Source organism: Solea solea, chromosome 19, assembly GCF_958295425.1.
Source record: "Solea solea chromosome 19, fSolSol10.1, whole genome shotgun sequence".
NCBI classification, from domain to species: domain Eukaryota; kingdom Metazoa; phylum Chordata; class Actinopteri; order Pleuronectiformes; family Soleidae; genus Solea; species Solea solea.
In genome coordinates, this window is record NC_081152.1 from 21,197,746 (window position 1) to 21,215,482 (window position 17,737).

Below are 17,737 nucleotides of genomic sequence, written 5' to 3' on the forward strand. Positions count from 1 at the left end.
TAAAATGCTTTAAAAAAAAAAAAACACCACGTTTATCAAAAAAATAACTGACTTACAAACAGAAGAAACTGCAAAAAAGTGAAGTTCCAAAAAATTCTTATTGTAGCGACAAATATGTTTAACATTGCTAAAATATTTTAATAAAATGGCAAAATTCTCCGGTTACTTAAAAATAACACATTCTTTTAATAAAATGTGACGTTGAAAAAAGAAAACGTGACAAAAAATAGTTGTTTCCTAAAAATGTTCTTCGGGTTTGTCATGTTACAAAAATAACTTTTTTTCAAAAACAGTCACAACAGTTTCCAAAAAAATACACCCCAAAAAAAATACATTTCATTTGGTTAACCAGTTTTTTTTTTGTGATGTTACCAAAAAAAGTGACAGAAATAGTTGCGTTCACTAAAAATGTTCGGAAATGTAACAAACATTTTTAAAAAATGGCAAAAAATAATATTTCTCCTGTTACAAATTTTTTTTTATGAAAAGACGTGACAAAAAATTTGTTTCCTAAAAATGTTTGTAAAAACAGGTTTGTCATCAAAATGACTTGCTTTAGTTTAACTCCAAAAACATGTCAAGTTGTAAAATTTCATAAAAAATGATCCATTATTTATATTAATTAAAAGATAAATGTTAAAAAAAATTTTTTAACGAAAATGTTATTTGGTTACCAAAAAATATTTTTTAAAACTGTGATGTTACCAAAAAAAGTGACAAAAATTGTTGTGTTCCCTAAAAGTGTTTGGAAATGTGACAAAAAAAATATGTACATGAACAAAGAAGCTAAATATTACAAAAAAAACAATACAAAAAGACATTAATAACGAGACCAAATCAGTTTCCTTAAAATGTTTGGGAACAAAAATATTACAAAAAATGACTTGCGCTAACTAAAATTGTTACCAAAAGTCGTTTAATTAGAAAAACATGTCACAACAGTCGTAAATAAAATCGTTACGTATCACGGGTTCACTTCCGAGTGGAGAGATGCAGCTCCCCCTTGTGGTACTTCAGAGTTAATCACTAAAACTGTGTGTTGGTGAGGGACACAGCTTTTTGTGCGTGCTTTTTGTTTTTATCGTTGATGGGTGATAATATCGCACATTATCCCAGATAAAAAATAATTGTACAACTGTCAACGATACAATCAATTCTTCGCATATCTTCTCCCAAAGATAAAAACTTTTGTTCGTGGAATAAAGTTTCATGTCAACAACACAGTGAAAAAAACAGGACAGACTTTACTTAAATTCACAGTCGAAACAACACAGAAGCTAAAGGACAACACGAAGAACCGATAAAAAAAAGGACAAACATCGAAGGAGAAGAGTTCGCGTCCAGAGTCCGAACAAGTTTAAGAACAAAGTTGAACCTTTGAACTTCTTAAAAAAAGGCGTAATGTTCACAGTCTTTTTCCTCCATCCTGGTTTCATAACTCCGTGTTTTTCTTCTTCTGTGTTTTAACCTAAAGAGCCGCGAAGAACGCAACGTGAGAACTTGTGCGAGAACCATGGACGTTAAACCTAAAGAAAGCGATGGAACAGAAGTGAAGATTAACGGAAATAAATCAGTAGGACGTTTGTTTAAGTCACGTTACGGCAAAAATAACAGCAAAGACACACGGACGACTGTGGCTGCTGATCGGATTATTAAAATCAGATTATTGTTACTTTTTTGTGTACGAGAGATTTAAAATCTTATTTTGGTAGAAAAAAAACCCAAACACATTTGATCGGATAAATCCACCGAAAACAATGCTTAACGCTTGATTTAAAAGCAGATCTGTGTCTTCCGGATCACCACCGTAATGTTAGCACTAACGAAAATTTAATCCGAACACGACTTTACTTTTCGCGTTACGCTGGTCACACAAACGTGGCTGAAAACGATTTTCTGCACCGCAGCAAAATCCCAACGTACGTAGCCAGAACAGGATTGCGAATATTTTTGACTTTTCGAATATAAACAAAATCAATCCGATGTTCCCGCTTGCGTTTTTTTAATGGTTTATCCTTTCATGTCTGACGACGACAGCGTGGACAGTTTTTTGCCAATCAAAGGCTCCGGTTTGATGTTGCCGTCATTGCTTGGGACAAAAAAAACGCGGCGCACGTGGTCGTCGTGTCAGTAGTCGAAACACTTCATGATGGCGTCTCTGTCGAATCTGAAGTTGAGAAACGCCTTGGAAGAGGAGAGCTGATCGCAGTCCCTCGGAGAAACATCTGCGAGTGCGAGGAGAGAAAAATGGAAACGTTAGCGTGTTTTCTTTTCATAGACGATGTTCACTGAGACTTTAATCTAAGGAAGATAATCTGTGCCCTCATGAAAATGGGCGTGGTTTTATGGTTTGAAACTTGAAATCCAGGCAGTAGCAGTTAACCACTAGGGGGCGCTTCTACTGATTCTAGCATCAGGGCCACATGTAAGAAAAAATAATAAAGCAGCATGAATTCTGATCTTTAATCTCGTTAAATCACTTCAATCTCAGAATTCTGTAATGAATCTCAGAATAGAATTGTTTAACTCCATTTAATCTCAAAATTCTGACTTTAATCTCAGAATTCATGTGGTTTTCTTTTACTTTCTTTAAAAACGTGTTTAAGTGTGTCCCTCATATAATCTGTACAGATTATATTATAGATTAAATGGAGCAAAACAAAGCAGAAAACCTTCACAGAAACACAAAGTGTCACCTCTGTCGAAACTGTCTTGCAGTTTTCTGGGCTGGAATCTCTTATCGTCCTTCTGCAGAGATTAGCACAGACAGTGCGGGTTAGAGAGAGAATTGTTGTTGTTTTTTTAACTTGTCACAGATTTGTACTCACTAATACATTTTTCACCTGCAGGTTGTTTCCTCCTCCGTCGTTGGCTCCTTTCTTCACGTACGGCGAGTCCTGACTCTTTTTCCCGTTGCTCCTCGAGATCGAGTGCTACAGAGTGAAAAAGAGCAGAAGCAGGTGAGTCGACGTCTGTCTGTCTGTCTGTCTGTCTGAGCTCCTGAACGATGGTGAACGGTGTGAACGCCGTTGTTTTCTCACCTGGTTCGGCTCGTTTTGACTCAGCTGAGCCACGGATTTCTGCTGCGTGTTTTTCGTCCAACCGTTCCCAAAAAACACTTCTGTACCAGTGAGCCGACGAGATTTTGATCTGAAGGATCGAGACCAACAGAGACAAAGGTTTTCAGTGAGTAAGTAAATAATGAAGTTTCCTGTATATGCTTGCGTGTTTGAATCGTTTCATACCGAGTGTTGTCGGAGGGTTTTCCTGGAGTGATGCTGGTGTTCACGACGTCCTCGTCGCTGTCCGTGGACTCGCCTTTCAGCTTACTGATCCACTCCCGCAGTGGCCTGAACGGACAGGAAGCAGGAAGTGTGTAACGTCAACGACTGCAGAACCAAACTCTGGAAATGACGACGATGTTCTTAACTAACAGACGACTAAATTAACTAGTTAGCTTTAATTTGCTAATTAAACGTGAATGTGTTTGTGTTTTGTCTGAAACTTTGAAGGCCCAAATAATCAATAGATCAGTCAATATTGATCGTCTGAAGGGTTATGGAAACAAACGTTAGACTAACATCGACAAAAATGTTAACGATACTTTATTCATCTCACAGAGAAATTCACATGTAATGCTACAATTACACGTAAATGACATAAAAATTATTTTTTAAAAACATTAAATACAAACAAATACATACGCACAAATTGCGACAATTATTTGTATAATATTATAAAAATATTTTAATAAAATGGCAAAAAAACATTTGTCGCTTAAAACTGATTCAAAATGAAGCTTGGCAAACAAAAATATTTCTCCGGTTCCAAAAAAAATAATGAACACGTTTTTGTATGAAATATGACGTTGAAAAAAAGAACATGACAAAAGGTAGTTGTTTCCTAGAAATGTTCGTAAACAAACAGGTTTGTCGAGCACGCACACTCACCTTATGAATGGAATGGCCATGAAAAACCTGTTGGGGGCGAGTCCAAGTTTAGACTTTGGCGTCATGTCGTTCCTGTGACACGGCAGCTTCTCGATCGGGAACCATTCGATGTTCTGCGAGAGAGTCGTGAGACATTTGAAACAGCAACAAACAAAAAACCCAAAGAAAACGAAATTAGCTCTTACCCTGATCTCCTTCCTGGTTTTGGGGTTGAACTTGGTGTCCTTGGACACTCTGGGTATGATGTAGAGTCTCACCACCTGGTCGGTGATCTTCTGCTCGATGTAAACATCTTTGCCGATGCGATTCTTAATGTCGAAGCCCGTCTCCTCCATCACCTGCAAGACACGCGCGTGTTTCTCAAAATTGCTGCGTTCATTTGGGGTCAAAGGTGACATGGTGAAAGGGTGAAGGAATGTGTCGCTCACCTCGCGCACGGCACAGTCGTGGGGAGCTTCGTCCTCGTTGACTTTTCCCTTTGGGAAACCCCAGCCTGACTTGGCGAGGTAACCCTGAACCAGGAGCGCCTGACGAGGAAAGACAGTTTACACCGATTTTCTTCTTCAATGTGAATATTCTCGGTTTTCTTTGCTCCATTAAACAAAGAAATCATTAAAAACTGATTAATTTTGGTCGGTGGACAAAAACACTAGTCTGATATACGCTTATGTTTTGTTTTTTTCCGGTGTTTATCTCAAAATAAATAAGCCCCTGGTCATAGGTCGAGATCACATGACATTGGTGACAGATGTCTCTCTTTATAGCATGTGCTTGAAGCAGTGAAATGATATTTAGGTTTCTCTAATATTTCCAAATATGTGATCCAGTTGATCACATATCCAGATGATATTTGCCACATTGTTGTTAATTGTGTCACTAAAAAGTCAGTAAAACTTTTTTTTTTCATCCAAATGTTTTTTTTGTTTGTTTTTTTTAGTTATTTAGTCTCCTTAACATTATCTTCCTCTCTAATATTATAAAAACTCAAGCACTGAGATTAACAACGACACAATACGAATAAATTCCATGTTGTTTTCTTGAATGTCCGCGTCAGAATCAGATTTGGCTGCAGCACACTCACGTTCTCCAACGATTCGTCCAGAATGATCGCGCCGTACGTCGGTACACCCATCTTGTACTCCTTCCACTGTTCCAGGACTTTCTGCACATCTTCTCCATGAGGCAACAGAAACGGACAGTGATGGAAAAGTTTATATCCGTCAAGGAAAAATAATAACTAAACAAGAAGAAGCTTGAAGGAGGAGGAGGAGGAGGAGCTGGGGTTAGTGCTGGACAGTAGCAGCTACAGTGACAACAGTGTTCACATCGAAGGATATCAGCTTTGGCGAAGTCTCGTATCCCACAGTGTGGAGCTCCGGGATTGTTCTGCATGCAGAAGTCCAGGTAGAACCAGTGAGCCAGCTCAATCTGGAAGCACACCCGGATGGCGTTGTCTCGCTCCTCACTGGGAATGTGCAGGATGAAGCGACTGGAGGGAGAACGAGAAGAAGAGAATCAGGACTGGATTTACATGTTAGGACAAACGTGTGAGCCAGAAAAGGTTCAGATAAGTCAGTTTCTCTAAAAACCAGAGTCTGTGGGTGAAAGAAAACTACAAATGACAGCAAATAATAATATTTCATAATTGATTAATCTGTTAACTATTTTCTCAATTAATCCACTACTTGTTTGGTCCATAAAATCAGTGTTGAAATGATGATGTTCACCAATTTCTTCTTTTTTGTCACAAACCAAAATAACTCAGTTGAGCTCACAACAACAAATAACGACCAACATCATTTATCACAAGACTAACACTAACAACAAAAGCCACAGGCGTAGTTTACCCACAACCAAGAGAACAACAGCAACGATAATCTCTGACACTTTCAGACAGCAGCCAGACTAACAACGACAAACAAACATGGACACGTATCTAAAAGAGTTAAGACAGTTCATGAGCAGGTAAGCTAACAGCAACGTCTACTACTGTGTGTATAAATGACATTGTAGTTCTATAAACACGCCATAACTGATTCAAAACGTCCCTGTCTAAAACCTACAACTTCATACAACTATTATACTGTATATCTGCTCCTGTCTCTACCTCACCAACGCTCCTGTCCCCCCATTTTTCATTTAACCCTAAGCGGTCTAGGCAGATGCTGCACATCTTTGGTTCCATCAGTTTTTTTCTCTGTTGGGTTTCCTCTTCTCTCTATGATATTGTTAAGGTTTCTGTCTTATTATGTCTTTCTTGCTTTAATAGCAGCAAGAATCTACAGCCTCACTGGGACAATCAGTCCAGATTTGACAACTCTAGATATAAAGGTTTTTGATCTGGACCTGGTCTAATGTGACCTATCCATCCATCTGTCTTTTTTCAGAATTTATTTTTCCAATATGACAAATACAACTAATTACTTCAGATGCCTAAAATGCACAATGAAAGCAGTAAATTGTGAAATAAATGGATGATGATGATGATGATATGCTGATCAGAGGAGCAAGTTAAGTTCCTCTTAACTTTCCCCTTAACTGCGGAATCGGACGCCGACAACAGCGACCTACAACAGACAGTATATCGGCAGCTAAGCTAACGTTTGTCATGCTATGCTAAGCTAAGCTAACAACAACGACTACTACTACATTACGGTCCACTTGCAGCTAAGCTAACAACAATCCCTAGCAATTGTGCTAACAACAACCCAAGACATTCGTCACAGCAGCTAAGCTAACAACAACAATAACAGACTCAGTTTAACAGCAGCTAAGTTAAAGTAATCACCTAAATAAACTCACATCGGCACTTAAACTTCCCCTTAGTTAACGCAAAGTTGTTGTTTTTAAGAGTGCGCAGTGAAGTGGCGGTAAAAGAGTTTCGCTATCGTCGTTACCTGCAGAGGTCGTCCAGCATGTCGGACGGTATTTCCAGTCTTTTTGTTTCCATGTTGGTCGAAAACGGAGGGGGGGCAATATACCGGGGAACTTACACCCGCATTTCAGCGATAATCTTCACATCATCCTCACGGTTACATGGTGTAACGACTGCGCTAACACGAGCTAACATCAGCTCATCGCTGCTTCGTTCGTCTTCGTGTTTGCGACTCGTGCTGCGTTCACGTCACATGGAAGGAATGGGAGAATTCAGCTTTTTTCAAACACTCGATCGTCTTTGATTCGTATTATTTTTATCAACTTACAGACACAACATGACGTGAATGTCATGTTGAAAAATAAATGTCTTTATATACAATTTCCAGTTTATATAACAACCCGCATGTCAACGAGAATGTTCTATCCCGACGTGGATGTATTGTATTTTTTACACAACTTTGATGCGAACGAATGACGCATCATTCAACAACACGAAATTAATAATCCAATCACAAAGACTGGGCGTGGCTTCAGGTTGTGTTTACGAAATATTGTTGGTTCAAATGTCTGTCAATCACCCAATAGAGGGAACGACATTAGCAAGAGGTCAACTTTCATTAACGCGGCTTATAAACATTGTTTATATCAATTTAAGTAGGTATTTTACAGAATACGCCGGTTGTTTTGAGCTTCAGCAAATTAAAAAAAGTACATTTTTTGTAATTAATAAATATTTTTTATAAAACAATGGACATAATACGTAAGACAAACTCCCTGTGCATGTTCATTCACGAAAGCGAGTCTTAATATCAATATTTCTAAAATTAACTAATTATATAATATAAAAATATCACGTTTTTTGTTAAAAAAAAAAGTCCATGCAGAAGACAATGAGCACTTTAAAATGTCCACTGTGTAAAATTTTGGTTAAACTGAAATTGTATTAACATAAACCCAGAATGTGCTTTTAAAAAAATTATCGAAGCTGAGATAGTAGCTCTAGAGAGGCGGCCATTTTGGACCACCATGTTTCTACAGTAGCCCACAATGAACCTGTGCGTACTTCTTGTTTGAACCAGTCCAACGTCCTCTACGTAACTCTTCCTATTGAACAGAAACATTGTGATCTTTGTCTGTGTCGGAAAACCACAATAAAACAAAAATATACTTAAATTAAAAGTTTGTAATTGGTTTTAGAAACACTTGGTTCTTGAATTCATCTTTACACAAAATAGACATCAATAAAGAAAGTTGTATGAAAACAAAATATGGTGTCTGTAGCCCTGGCAGAGCTTTCATAAAAACATTTTATTAATACAATAAAAATGAGGAACATTTGCACACATTTAATAAGACACAGTCATCAATACATCAATGTAGAACACAGCAACAATGAAGAACAATATATAAAAAACATTTTCATTATGGATTATTTCCACACTTCTCTTCGTGTATTTTCAAATTAAAAGTTACTTGATGTCGATTTAAATATTTCCCTGGCACCTAAAGCTTTTATTAAAGAAATTTAAACAGATGGAACTTGTGTCTTCATAGTTCGTCCACGCCGCGGATCCTCCGTGCCAGCTGAATGTCGCGGGGGAACAGGGTGACCCTCTTGGCGTGGATGGCACACAGGTTGGCGTCTGCGAACAGCTTGACGAGGAAAGCCTCTGCAGCCTGGGTGGGGGCGGGGTTACGTATTAAGGTAAGTATTTTTCCACTGTAAATTAATGGGCAATATGAACATGTAGTTGACGGTGGGGGTTTACCTCCTGCAGGGCGAGCAGAGCATTGAGGTGCCATCGCAGAGTGTCTCTGGAAAAACTTTGACAAACCTCACGAACCTGGAACCACAGAGAAAAACATCGGACGTTAGGGCTGGGAAATAAATTGGGCTTCCGTAGTTCATAGTGGCGCATCCTTATAACCCCGCCCCTCACCATTTCAACAGGGACTCTAATGGCGAGTTTTCACTTCCACGGCTCGACATTTTTGTGCTTTTCCATCAGTGACAGAACCTGGTGTTTTTTTTTTTTACTACCTGCTCTGACGAGGTTCAGCTGAGCTGATAATAAAATGTGACGTCAGACTGCCGGACACTGATGGGTCAGAGACTGTCGTCACTGAAGAGTGCGACGTCCGACTGTAGATCAAAGTTAAAAAGACTTAAAAATACTTCATATAATTCCAAAATCTACTTATATTTCCAGTCTATTCCAGTGTATTTAGCGACAGGCGACCGTTAGCCTGATCGCGACCACGTTCAGTGGTATTTCAGTTCAGTGACTGTTGCTCGGCTCATGCAGGAAGTACTGAACGAAGTACTGAACTAATCTTTTTAATCCACTGATTCTAATGATTCAGTTACACCCAAAACAACTGCTTTGTGTCACGTAGAAAACCACGTCACGACAGTTTCACGCAGCTGTTGCTATGACAACTCCGCCCACGTTGAGGAGGAGGAGCTATGAGGTCAGGTCACTATACCTGACACTGATGTTATGAAGGAAGAAGGAAACACCACAAGGGTCAGTCTGGCCAGAGGCCGTTTCTCAATACTCAAGTATGTACTTGCGTACTTGGGAAGAATATACTTGAGAAGTACGCTTGGAGTACATACTTGCCAAGTACAGGAGTACACAAGTTTGATTCTTCAATTGGAACAGCAGCTACTTCCTTGTTCTACTGTTTGAATTGCGGGTGGCGCCAAGTGCTTAAGCCTCATCACCGCCACCTAGTGTGTTGATAAATGAACATATGAAATACTTTTTATATATATATATATATATATATATATATATATATATATATATATATATATATATATATATATATGTATATATATATATATATATATATATAGATATATATTACTTTCAATATTTAACTTCATTTATTAATTTATTTCTATTAAAATATAAAGTACAATGTGGAAATAGATATATTACAGCATTGTAGAGTAGTGTGTGTGTATAAATATATACATATATATGTTTATGTACATATTATATTTAAATACAGATACAATGACTGTGTGACTTTAATATAAATCTAAAATAAATAAAACATTAATAATGTACAAACTTTCAAACTGTCAGGTCAAAACGTTTCCATTAAAAACAAAATAACACGTCAACAACAAATCTATGGCTCACACCAAGCATGTAATGACAAGGTAAAAATGGGCGGAGCAAGAACACTTCCGGGTTTGATAACCGTCCTCGCTGTTCGCTTATTAGAGAATTGGAACAGAACTTGGACTGAGGCTGATGACGTTTTCACAATATCTCACAAGTACAGATATTGAGAAACGGCCAGTGTGCTTTTACATGCAATGTCATTGAGGGTCAACACTGCCACCTACTGGTGTAATGAATGAACTGCATCAGAATCTTAATGAGAACACTTTACTAATCCCTGTGTTACATTTGCTCCTTGAGAATTAAAACAACACCAGGGAGGGGAATAAGGATTATTTAATATTCATTTCTGTGATTTTTCCGCTGGTTTCTTTGCTCCATAAAACAAAGAAATCATTCAAACTGATACATTTTGGTTTGTGGACAAAAACAAACTAGAGGTTTGACGAACACTGATCAATATTTTTTTTTAACATTTTATGGTCCGAGAAACAAATCGATTAAATCGAGAAAATAATGGAAAAATTCATCCATCATGAAAATAGTGGTTAGTTGCAGCTCTAGACTGAATAATAAAAATAACATGTGACTGTAAAATAGAATTAAAAATAGAGACTGTTTAAATAAAGCCAGTTCACTTGTGTTAATTGACTTTCTCCTCCTCTCTCTCTCTCTATATATCACATCTTGAGACACGGTGTACATGTTTTACGGCGTTCATATTCTTCTCACCAGGCGAGAGAACGGTGCCTTCCTCAGCAGCAGATCGGAGCTCTTCTGGTACTTGCGGATTTCCATCAGGGCTCTGGTTCCTGGGCGAAACCTTCTCTTCCTGGGGGATGCAGGAACCAGCCCTGGAAAACAGAAGTTGTTCTGGTGAGTCTTTTGTACAAATAACAGCCTGAGGAAGAAACGGAGGACATTTTGTGGATGATAGAAACAAAATTATCTCTATATTTACTGCGAGCACAAACAGTACTTGCATTTTCAGTCTTGTAAAGTAAAAGTATTTATAAAAAGTGAAGAGTTAGGATTGAGCCATGGTGGCTTAGTGGTGCAGCGAGCTGTCTTTCAACTCGAAGGCTGTGTGTTCAATTCCTGCATCTGTTAGGCTATATGTCCTTGAGGAAAGACACTTAAGCCCATGTTGCAGCGTGTGAATGGGTGAAAACTGTAGTTAAAGCAGCTAATTAAGACTAGAAAATCTCTATATAAATACAGACCATAATACCAACTCTTCTTCGTCTGGTTTTAATTGGTGGTAACTAGTGTTGTAGTCAAGACTTTGAGGGGTCGAGACCAAGACCGTTAGCGTGTTTTCTTTTGGAGGTATTTCTGCACAAAAAGTCTTTGTGGTTCAGGTAACCACACTCTATTATAGATGAGTTGACTGACATCTTCTCACGGCCTCTTCTCCTGTCACTCACATGCACTTTTGTGGGGGGCGTGTGAAAGGGGGCGGGAGGGGTGACAGCCGTTAACGGTGACCAAAATTTCAAATGATAAATGAGTCAAGTTATTGGTTTTACCCGAAGCAAGACGATTTACGCAAAATCACAGTAATGATATTAACAAGTTCATCCAAAAATGCACAGGCTATTACTGATATCCCCCAGTCTTGACCGGTCTTGAAATAAAATCCTGAGTCCGCTTTGTCCGAGACCGAGACAAGACCGAGTAAAAATGCAGTCGTTTCCGAGACGAGACCGAGACCTTCAAAAAGTGGTCTCGAGACCAGGACCGATCTCGAGTACTACAACACTAGCGGCAACGAGTAACAAAGACAGTTAGAGGAAATGTAGTGGAGTAAAAGAACAAGTTACTAGAAATATATATATGTAACCAAGTAAAGACCAGATACGTGAATTTTGTACTTGACAGTAACAAAGTATTTGTACTTTGTCACATGACAACACTAGCACGATCGTGAGTTCAAGAAGTGGCCCTCACGTGAACTTGAACCTCGCGTTGGGGAGCGGAGAATCCCAGACGGCGTTGTCGGAGCTGGAGCTGGAGCCACAGGGCGGCGCTTTGGGGTTTTGCCTTTCCGGCGAACGGAAGACGAGTCATGGCGCATCGTCGTGTGCGACACACAGACCAGGACCTGGAAGAAGAGAGAAGCTTCTGAGACTTGAGGAAACATCGTATACACACATATCGTCAAAGTCAAACACTGACCGCGCCATGATGACGTAAAGTTTCTGACACAAGATGTGGGTTTACTGGTGCGTTCCATTTGTAGTCAGAACTGGGAATTTGTAGAAACCTCCTGCCACGACTACGTCCACTGTTAATATCCTTTCTGTGTTATTAACTTAACTTCTGGGTTGTTGCTACGCTGCTCTGTGTGCACAAAACACCACGCACCACGCCATTATCGGCCAGTTGCGAACAAAAGCTGTTTGTTTGCGTCCACATCTCTCCCAGTTCCGACTTAAAAGGAACGCAGCATACATCCCATAATAACACATTTCAGATTAGATTACACCATCTCGATGCCAGCTGCAGAAGAGACACACACATACATACACACACACATATATATATACATATACACACACACATACATACACATATATATATATATATTTACACACACATACAGTATATGTACAACTACAAAAATAGAAATGGGTCTGTATACGTGTACACATATATGTATACACAGTAGTATACATACTGAGTCACCACCACCCAATGCAAGGTTATGCCACAGCTGCCCTAAATTAACTTTTACATTTTTTATATTTCTGTAATGTTAAATATACCAGTATGTAGAAGCTCTTTAACCAAAATTATATTTTATATATCAAAAGTATAGACCAACAGACAAAATAGTAAAGCACATTATTATTTCTTTATTAAGATGTCAAATGATCGTTATTTACTTGCACCTGAACAGAAAAATGTGTTTTTTAGTGGTCGAATGTTATGCTTGGTTAATGTCCAATAAAGCGACTGAAATGTGGGTTTGAAATTATATGAAACCACCATTTTAAAACTCATATTCATGTTATACTTTTCTGCTATTTTACATTCGAAAAAGCTTGCAAACAGTTCCAACGAGATAATCAAGTTTACAAATTATTATTTGTAGTTACAACCAGGCCAACATTAATGAGACTCCAGAGAACCACCAGCAACACGTCAAACAAACCATGTTAAATCATGTTGTTCAAATCAAGCACGAAATGTCTGCTGCCACTTACATGCTCACTTACATGCTCGCTCACACACACACACACACACACACTCACTCACAACTACCGTTAGCTCCCCGTCTACTTCTCGCTAACTTTATACGTACGATTTAACATTTTCTGCGTCACATTACCCAAACGTGTGAATTAAATGTGAACGTACCTGTCAACTTGAACAATACTAAACCTTAAATACCGAATTTAAAAACCCCTGTAACGCGACAAACATAAAAACAACAACAGTATCAGCCACGACAGAGGCTGAGCGAGCGAGCGAGCGAGTGGATTCAAACCATCGCTTTACAGCGGCTCCACCAATCAGCTCAGAGCACGTGGGCGGGGCAAAGTCAAGAGGGGGCGCTGGGTAAGGAACACCCGAGCTCGCTCACAGGGGCGGGAACGTGAGAGTGACAATACGCTTTTGAAACACCGCGCTGTCACGAAGTAAAGATGAAACGCAAAGTGAAGACGATTGGAAGTCCGTTTAATAACCTCATTCATTCATTTAACACTACGATTTTTTTAAATTATAAAACAACATATTTCAGATTAAAGACCTTCAGTTTATAATTCATTATTTTGAAAATGTTTTAGACATTCAGTGGATAGATTATTGTGAAGAATTAAGTGGGATATTTATTGTTACAGAGGCTTCAAACTCACGGCCCGTGGGCCACTTGCGGACCACCAATCAATATCACATGGGGCCTCCTCTTAAAATAAATCCATAAATATTATTTCTGTAATGTTTTTATTTACAGAGCATTATAAATACACATTTTATTGTCAACTATTTATAGTTCCATATCAAAACACACACTTGGATTTTGAAATTGAATTAAATTTTTTGCTGTATATTATGTTGTGTTGTTTTTTTGTCACAAAAAGTTGGACACTCCCCCCAGGTGATTTGGTTAGTAAGACCCTGTTCAGTTGGATTTAATACTGTGTTCTATTTACATCCGAAACATGGAAGTAGGACCTTGGAGAAAACTCTGATTTCCAGTTGAAAACCTGAGTTTACTCTCAGTTCCAACTTCCAATTTAAACAGAAGCACCGTAACGTTTGTTCATGTTCTTCTTCTTCTGTCAGCGTCATTGATAGTGGACGTTCCTATTTACTCCACTTCTGCCACCAACTGCTTTGGGGGTAGAACTGCAATCACTTGTCATCGCTCCGTTTTGTTTTATAGTTTTAATACATATTTTCCTAATTCAATTCAACTAAATGTGCGTCAATCATTTGTTTATGGTTAACATAATAAAGACATGGGTCAGTAAGAGTTTAGCCGTGGTTTCAGTGGTTCCCAGAACCCACAGGAAACCTTGAGAGCAGACCTGGATCTCTGTTCCTGGCTTCATGGTTGTTATTGTTGTTGCTGTCAACTACTGCTGCTGCTGCTGCTGCTGCTGAAGCTGTTGTTGTTACTGCTGCTGCCCCTTTAACCCACAGCCTGTGACGTCACTTGTGAGTTGAAGCAGAGAGGTGTGAGGGTGACAACGGAAGGATTCGTCACTCTGCCTCAAAGTCCAGGCACCATCACGTTCACCGTGGAACAAACACGACAAAAGTGCAGCTGGCGATAAATGAAGTCACGCTCACGTATGTTTACATGGACGGGTTAATCAAGCTAAGGTCGTAGTCCGACTAAACTGACAATCAGACAACTTGCAGAGTCTGAGTATATGTGCGGAGGAGAAAATCGATTTACTGGCCGTGTACGTCTGACTCCGCCTACATAGGTGGTGCTGTATCTCTCTATAAACTAGTGTGTATAAGGATTATTTTAAGATTATGAAAACATCGTATGCTCTTCTTCTGTTCTTGTTATGTACTTTAGGCAATTAGCAATTATACACTAGCACAAACTTACATTTCTGCTAATAAACACGTGCTAAATGTTACAGACTGGACCTTTAAGACGCAGAGCATTGTTTTTTCTGTTTATTAGCAGAAATCGAATTTATATTGCTTAGTTAGAAATGTTTGAAAAAGTATATAGCAAATGCTATTGCTAAGGCAACGGAAATGATAAGATCTTTTTGTACTTCGTCGTAAATCGTAAAACAGATGAAGAAGATTGTGTTCAAATTGATAGGAAAAAAATGTCTGCTAATGTCACAGACTGGACCTTTTAGACACAGAGCACTGTTGTTGTTTTTCTGTTTTTAGCAGAAAGTTATAATTGCTAATTGCCAAAAATGTACACAGTAAACCGATACTACAATCTTTTTCTACTTATTCTGTTGTAGATCGTTGGCAGCAGCAGAAGAAGGTCATGTACGAAGTGACAGGAATTATATTAAACATCTGCTAATGTTAATAAACCGTGTTAAATGTCACAGACTGGCCCTTTAAGTCCGAGTGACGCATCTTTCACTGGAGACGATCTCCGAGAGGGGGCGCGCGCGCGCGCGTGTGTGTGTGTGTGTGTGTGTGTGAGATTGATAACTCCTACGTCACAGCCGTTGGTCTAGTTGAGCTCAGTTCGGATCAGATCAGATGAGTCGTCGCTCTCGGGGAAGAACTAAACCCCCTAAATAAACCGGATTAACCCGCGACCTCTTCACTTCCGGACCGAACCGGGAAACTTATTTAACCCGAAACGGGAGTGCTGAGAGCGGAGGGAAGGAGGCGGGCAGAGCCGCTGTGCTGGGAACCGAACGTCCGCCGCCCGCTGCTGCGTTCACCGCCACGCCGCCTGTCACAGAGTCAGGGGACTCCCCGTCTTCTATCGAGTTGATCGGATTTGAGTCGCATAGACACCCGTGAGTGAGGATGGAGAAGAAGAGGACGGAGTGTCCCGCGCTGCCGCCCGGCTGGAAGAAAGAGGAAGTGATCAGGAAGTCCGGGCTGAGCGCCGGGAAGAGCGACGTCTACTACTACAGGTGATCACACTCATCGACCAGTCACCAATCACGTCCGGGAACCGCTCACCGATCGATCGATCGATCGATCGGCTCTCTGGGCACGGCTGTCTGACGTCACCAGAGATCACAGCGAGTGAACCTGACAGTGGTCAGGGAAGTTTGTTTGTGTTTGTTTGTCCTCGCTCTCCGGTGGTGAACATGACGTCACAACACCACCGTATATCGGTTAGTCATCGATTCTTGTCATATTCATGAACTGATATCGATGTGAAAAAGCAATGTATTTAATGTTGAGATGGTTTGTTATTTACATTTACAGAAGAAATGATACAAACTGAGCTTTTTTGCCGCTTTCCGAAGTGTGGTTTTACTTTGCGTTTTTTTTTCCCCACAAAAATCGCAAGTCAAAACTGGGAGAAGTTGAAGAGTATTCTGTGTGCGAATGATTTATTGCTAAAAACATAAAAGACTGAAGTTACAATTACTGATAAATTAAAAAAAAAGGCTGTTTACTATTGACGTAAGTGGCAGCCATCTTGTATAGGTTTATGAGGTTGCTCCGACTTTCCGACACTTGACTCAACTCAGAAATTTCCGACTTCCCACCACAGCTCACAGCACAACATCACGCCCCATTCCCACTGGTCAAAAAAATCCAGTAAAATCCCAGGTTTGAATCAACACAACAACAAATAGAAATGCGTTAAAGTTGTATTTAAAATTGATAAACATTTAACAGTTAAGAAATTTAGATAAAATATCGTAAGAGCATATCAGTTCTAAATATTAGTTATCGGCTTCATTAGCTTGTATTAACTGGTATCGATATCGGCCCTGAAAAGGCAATATCGGTCGATCACTATCGTTTTGGCTGGACGATATTTGGCTTTTTTATATAATTTTTCAGCAAGACAAAAATATTTACGTAAAAATTGAAAAATCAACATTTGGCCCACATATTAGTCAGTGTAATGATACATCAGTGTTTTATAGATATTGACCTATCAATTAGGCCGATATTTACCATTTAAAAAAAAAAAAAAAAAAAAAATATATATATATATATATATATACATATGTGTATAAATCAGCATGGGCCGAATAATTTTATTTATAAAAAATGTATGACATTTTTGTTTCGATACATTTACTAAAAGTTAAATTTAAGGACATAAAATGTAGATGAAAGTGGTTTAATTTTAAATAACTTGATACTGATTTTTTTGTGTTATTTGTTAAAAAAGAAAATAAGCAAAAAATATGAGCCAAAAAAATCGCAAACTGCAATTATCGGCAAACCGCTGCTTTCAGTATCGGTCGTAGAAATACCCGTATCGGTCGACGTCTAGATGTTGGTAGCTGAAGGTTAAGGCTTAATTTTGCAATGTTTCTGTTTTCTACGTTACGTTTTCTCTAAATGTTCGTGTTTTGCGTCGTCCTCTGACTCAGAGGAAGACAGGAAATCAAACAGCTGTGTTTTTCTCTTTTGTCTCGTCACTCTTCACAGAGTCGACAGAGGAAACGTTGGTCACTCCCCGCTGCACGTCTGTGGTCAGGCCGTGTGACACTGCTCTTTTTTTTTCTCTGTCAAAGGCAGCGCGCGCGTGCTCACTTCCTGTTTGATGTGCGTCAGCGCGGCTCCGTGTCAGCAGCTTCCTGTCGTCTGATTCCTGGACCTGCAGCAGCAGCAGCAGCAGCA

At 39.2% G+C, this 17,737-nt stretch overlaps 3 protein-coding genes across 5 annotated transcripts in view; 1 reads left to right on the plus strand and 2 right to left on the minus strand.

The window, feature by feature from the left end:
• Positions 1-229: 229 nt before the first annotated feature.
• dcp2 (decapping mRNA 2) lies at positions 230-7,129 on the minus strand. 3 transcript variants are annotated; one of them, XM_058616940.1, is made up of 11 exons: positions 6,848-7,129; positions 5,288-5,439; positions 5,032-5,159; positions 4,379-4,477; positions 4,136-4,288; positions 3,951-4,063; positions 3,246-3,350; positions 3,042-3,150; positions 2,829-2,933; positions 2,697-2,748; positions 230-2,225 (listed from the first exon to the last, which is right to left on the minus strand). In XM_058616940.1, the coding sequence occupies exons 1-11, from the start codon at positions 6,898-6,900 to the stop codon at positions 2,128-2,130; spliced, it is 1,167 nt and encodes a 388-aa protein (XP_058472923.1). In that variant the 5' UTR covers positions 6,901-7,129; the 3' UTR covers positions 230-2,127. The 3 variants fall into 3 exon arrangements, with proteins under 3 accessions (XP_058472923.1, XP_058472924.1, XP_058472925.1); XM_058616941.1 differs by having other exon boundaries at positions 2,835-2,933; positions 6,848-7,128; XM_058616942.1 differs by having other exon boundaries at positions 2,844-2,933; positions 6,848-7,118.
• A 965-nt stretch (positions 7,130-8,094) lies between these two features.
• On the minus strand, positions 8,095-13,488 carry LOC131446268 (uncharacterized). Its single transcript, XM_058617401.1, has 5 exons — positions 13,331-13,488; positions 11,918-12,071; positions 10,700-10,821; positions 8,597-8,671; positions 8,095-8,504 (listed from the first exon to the last, which is right to left on the minus strand). The coding sequence occupies exons 2-5, from the start codon at positions 12,042-12,044 to the stop codon at positions 8,376-8,378; spliced, it is 453 nt and encodes a 150-aa protein (XP_058473384.1). The 5' UTR covers positions 12,045-12,071; positions 13,331-13,488; the 3' UTR covers positions 8,095-8,375.
• Positions 13,489-15,597: 2,109 nt separating this feature from the next.
• Positions 15,598-17,737, plus strand: part of mbd2 (methyl-CpG binding domain protein 2) — a 17,626-nt gene continuing 15,486 nt past the window's right edge. The window contains exon 1 of the mRNA XM_058617399.1: positions 15,598-16,056. Within this exon, the coding sequence (XP_058473382.1) occupies positions 15,947-16,056 (110 nt within the window). The 5' untranslated portion in view covers positions 15,598-15,946. The remainder of the gene's footprint in view (positions 16,057-17,737) is intronic.

Coding starts and splice junctions, on each gene's coding strand:
- dcp2 (XM_058616940.1), bottom strand. CDS start 6,900: ATGGAAACAAAAAGACTGGAAATACCGTCCGACATGCTGGACGACCTC. Junction 4,064..4,135: donor AAACCAGGAAGGAGATCAGG/GTAAGAGCTAAT, acceptor ACTCTCTCGCAG/AACATCGAATGGTTCCCGAT. Junction 2,749..2,828: donor TGCAGGTGAAAAATGTATTA/GTGAGTACAAAT, acceptor TAATCTCTGCAG/AAGGACGATAAGAGATTCCA.
- LOC131446268 (XM_058617401.1), bottom strand. CDS start 12,044: ATGCGCCATGACTCGTCTTCCGTTCGCCGGAAAGGCAAAACCCCAAAG. Junction 10,822..11,917: donor AACGCGAGGTTCAAGTTCAC/GTGAGGGCCACT, acceptor TCTGTTTTCCAG/GGCTGGTTCCTGCATCCCCC. Junction 8,672..10,699: donor AGGCACCGTTCTCTCGCCTG/GTGAGAAGAATA, acceptor CTGTGGTTCCAG/GTTCGTGAGGTTTGTCAAAG.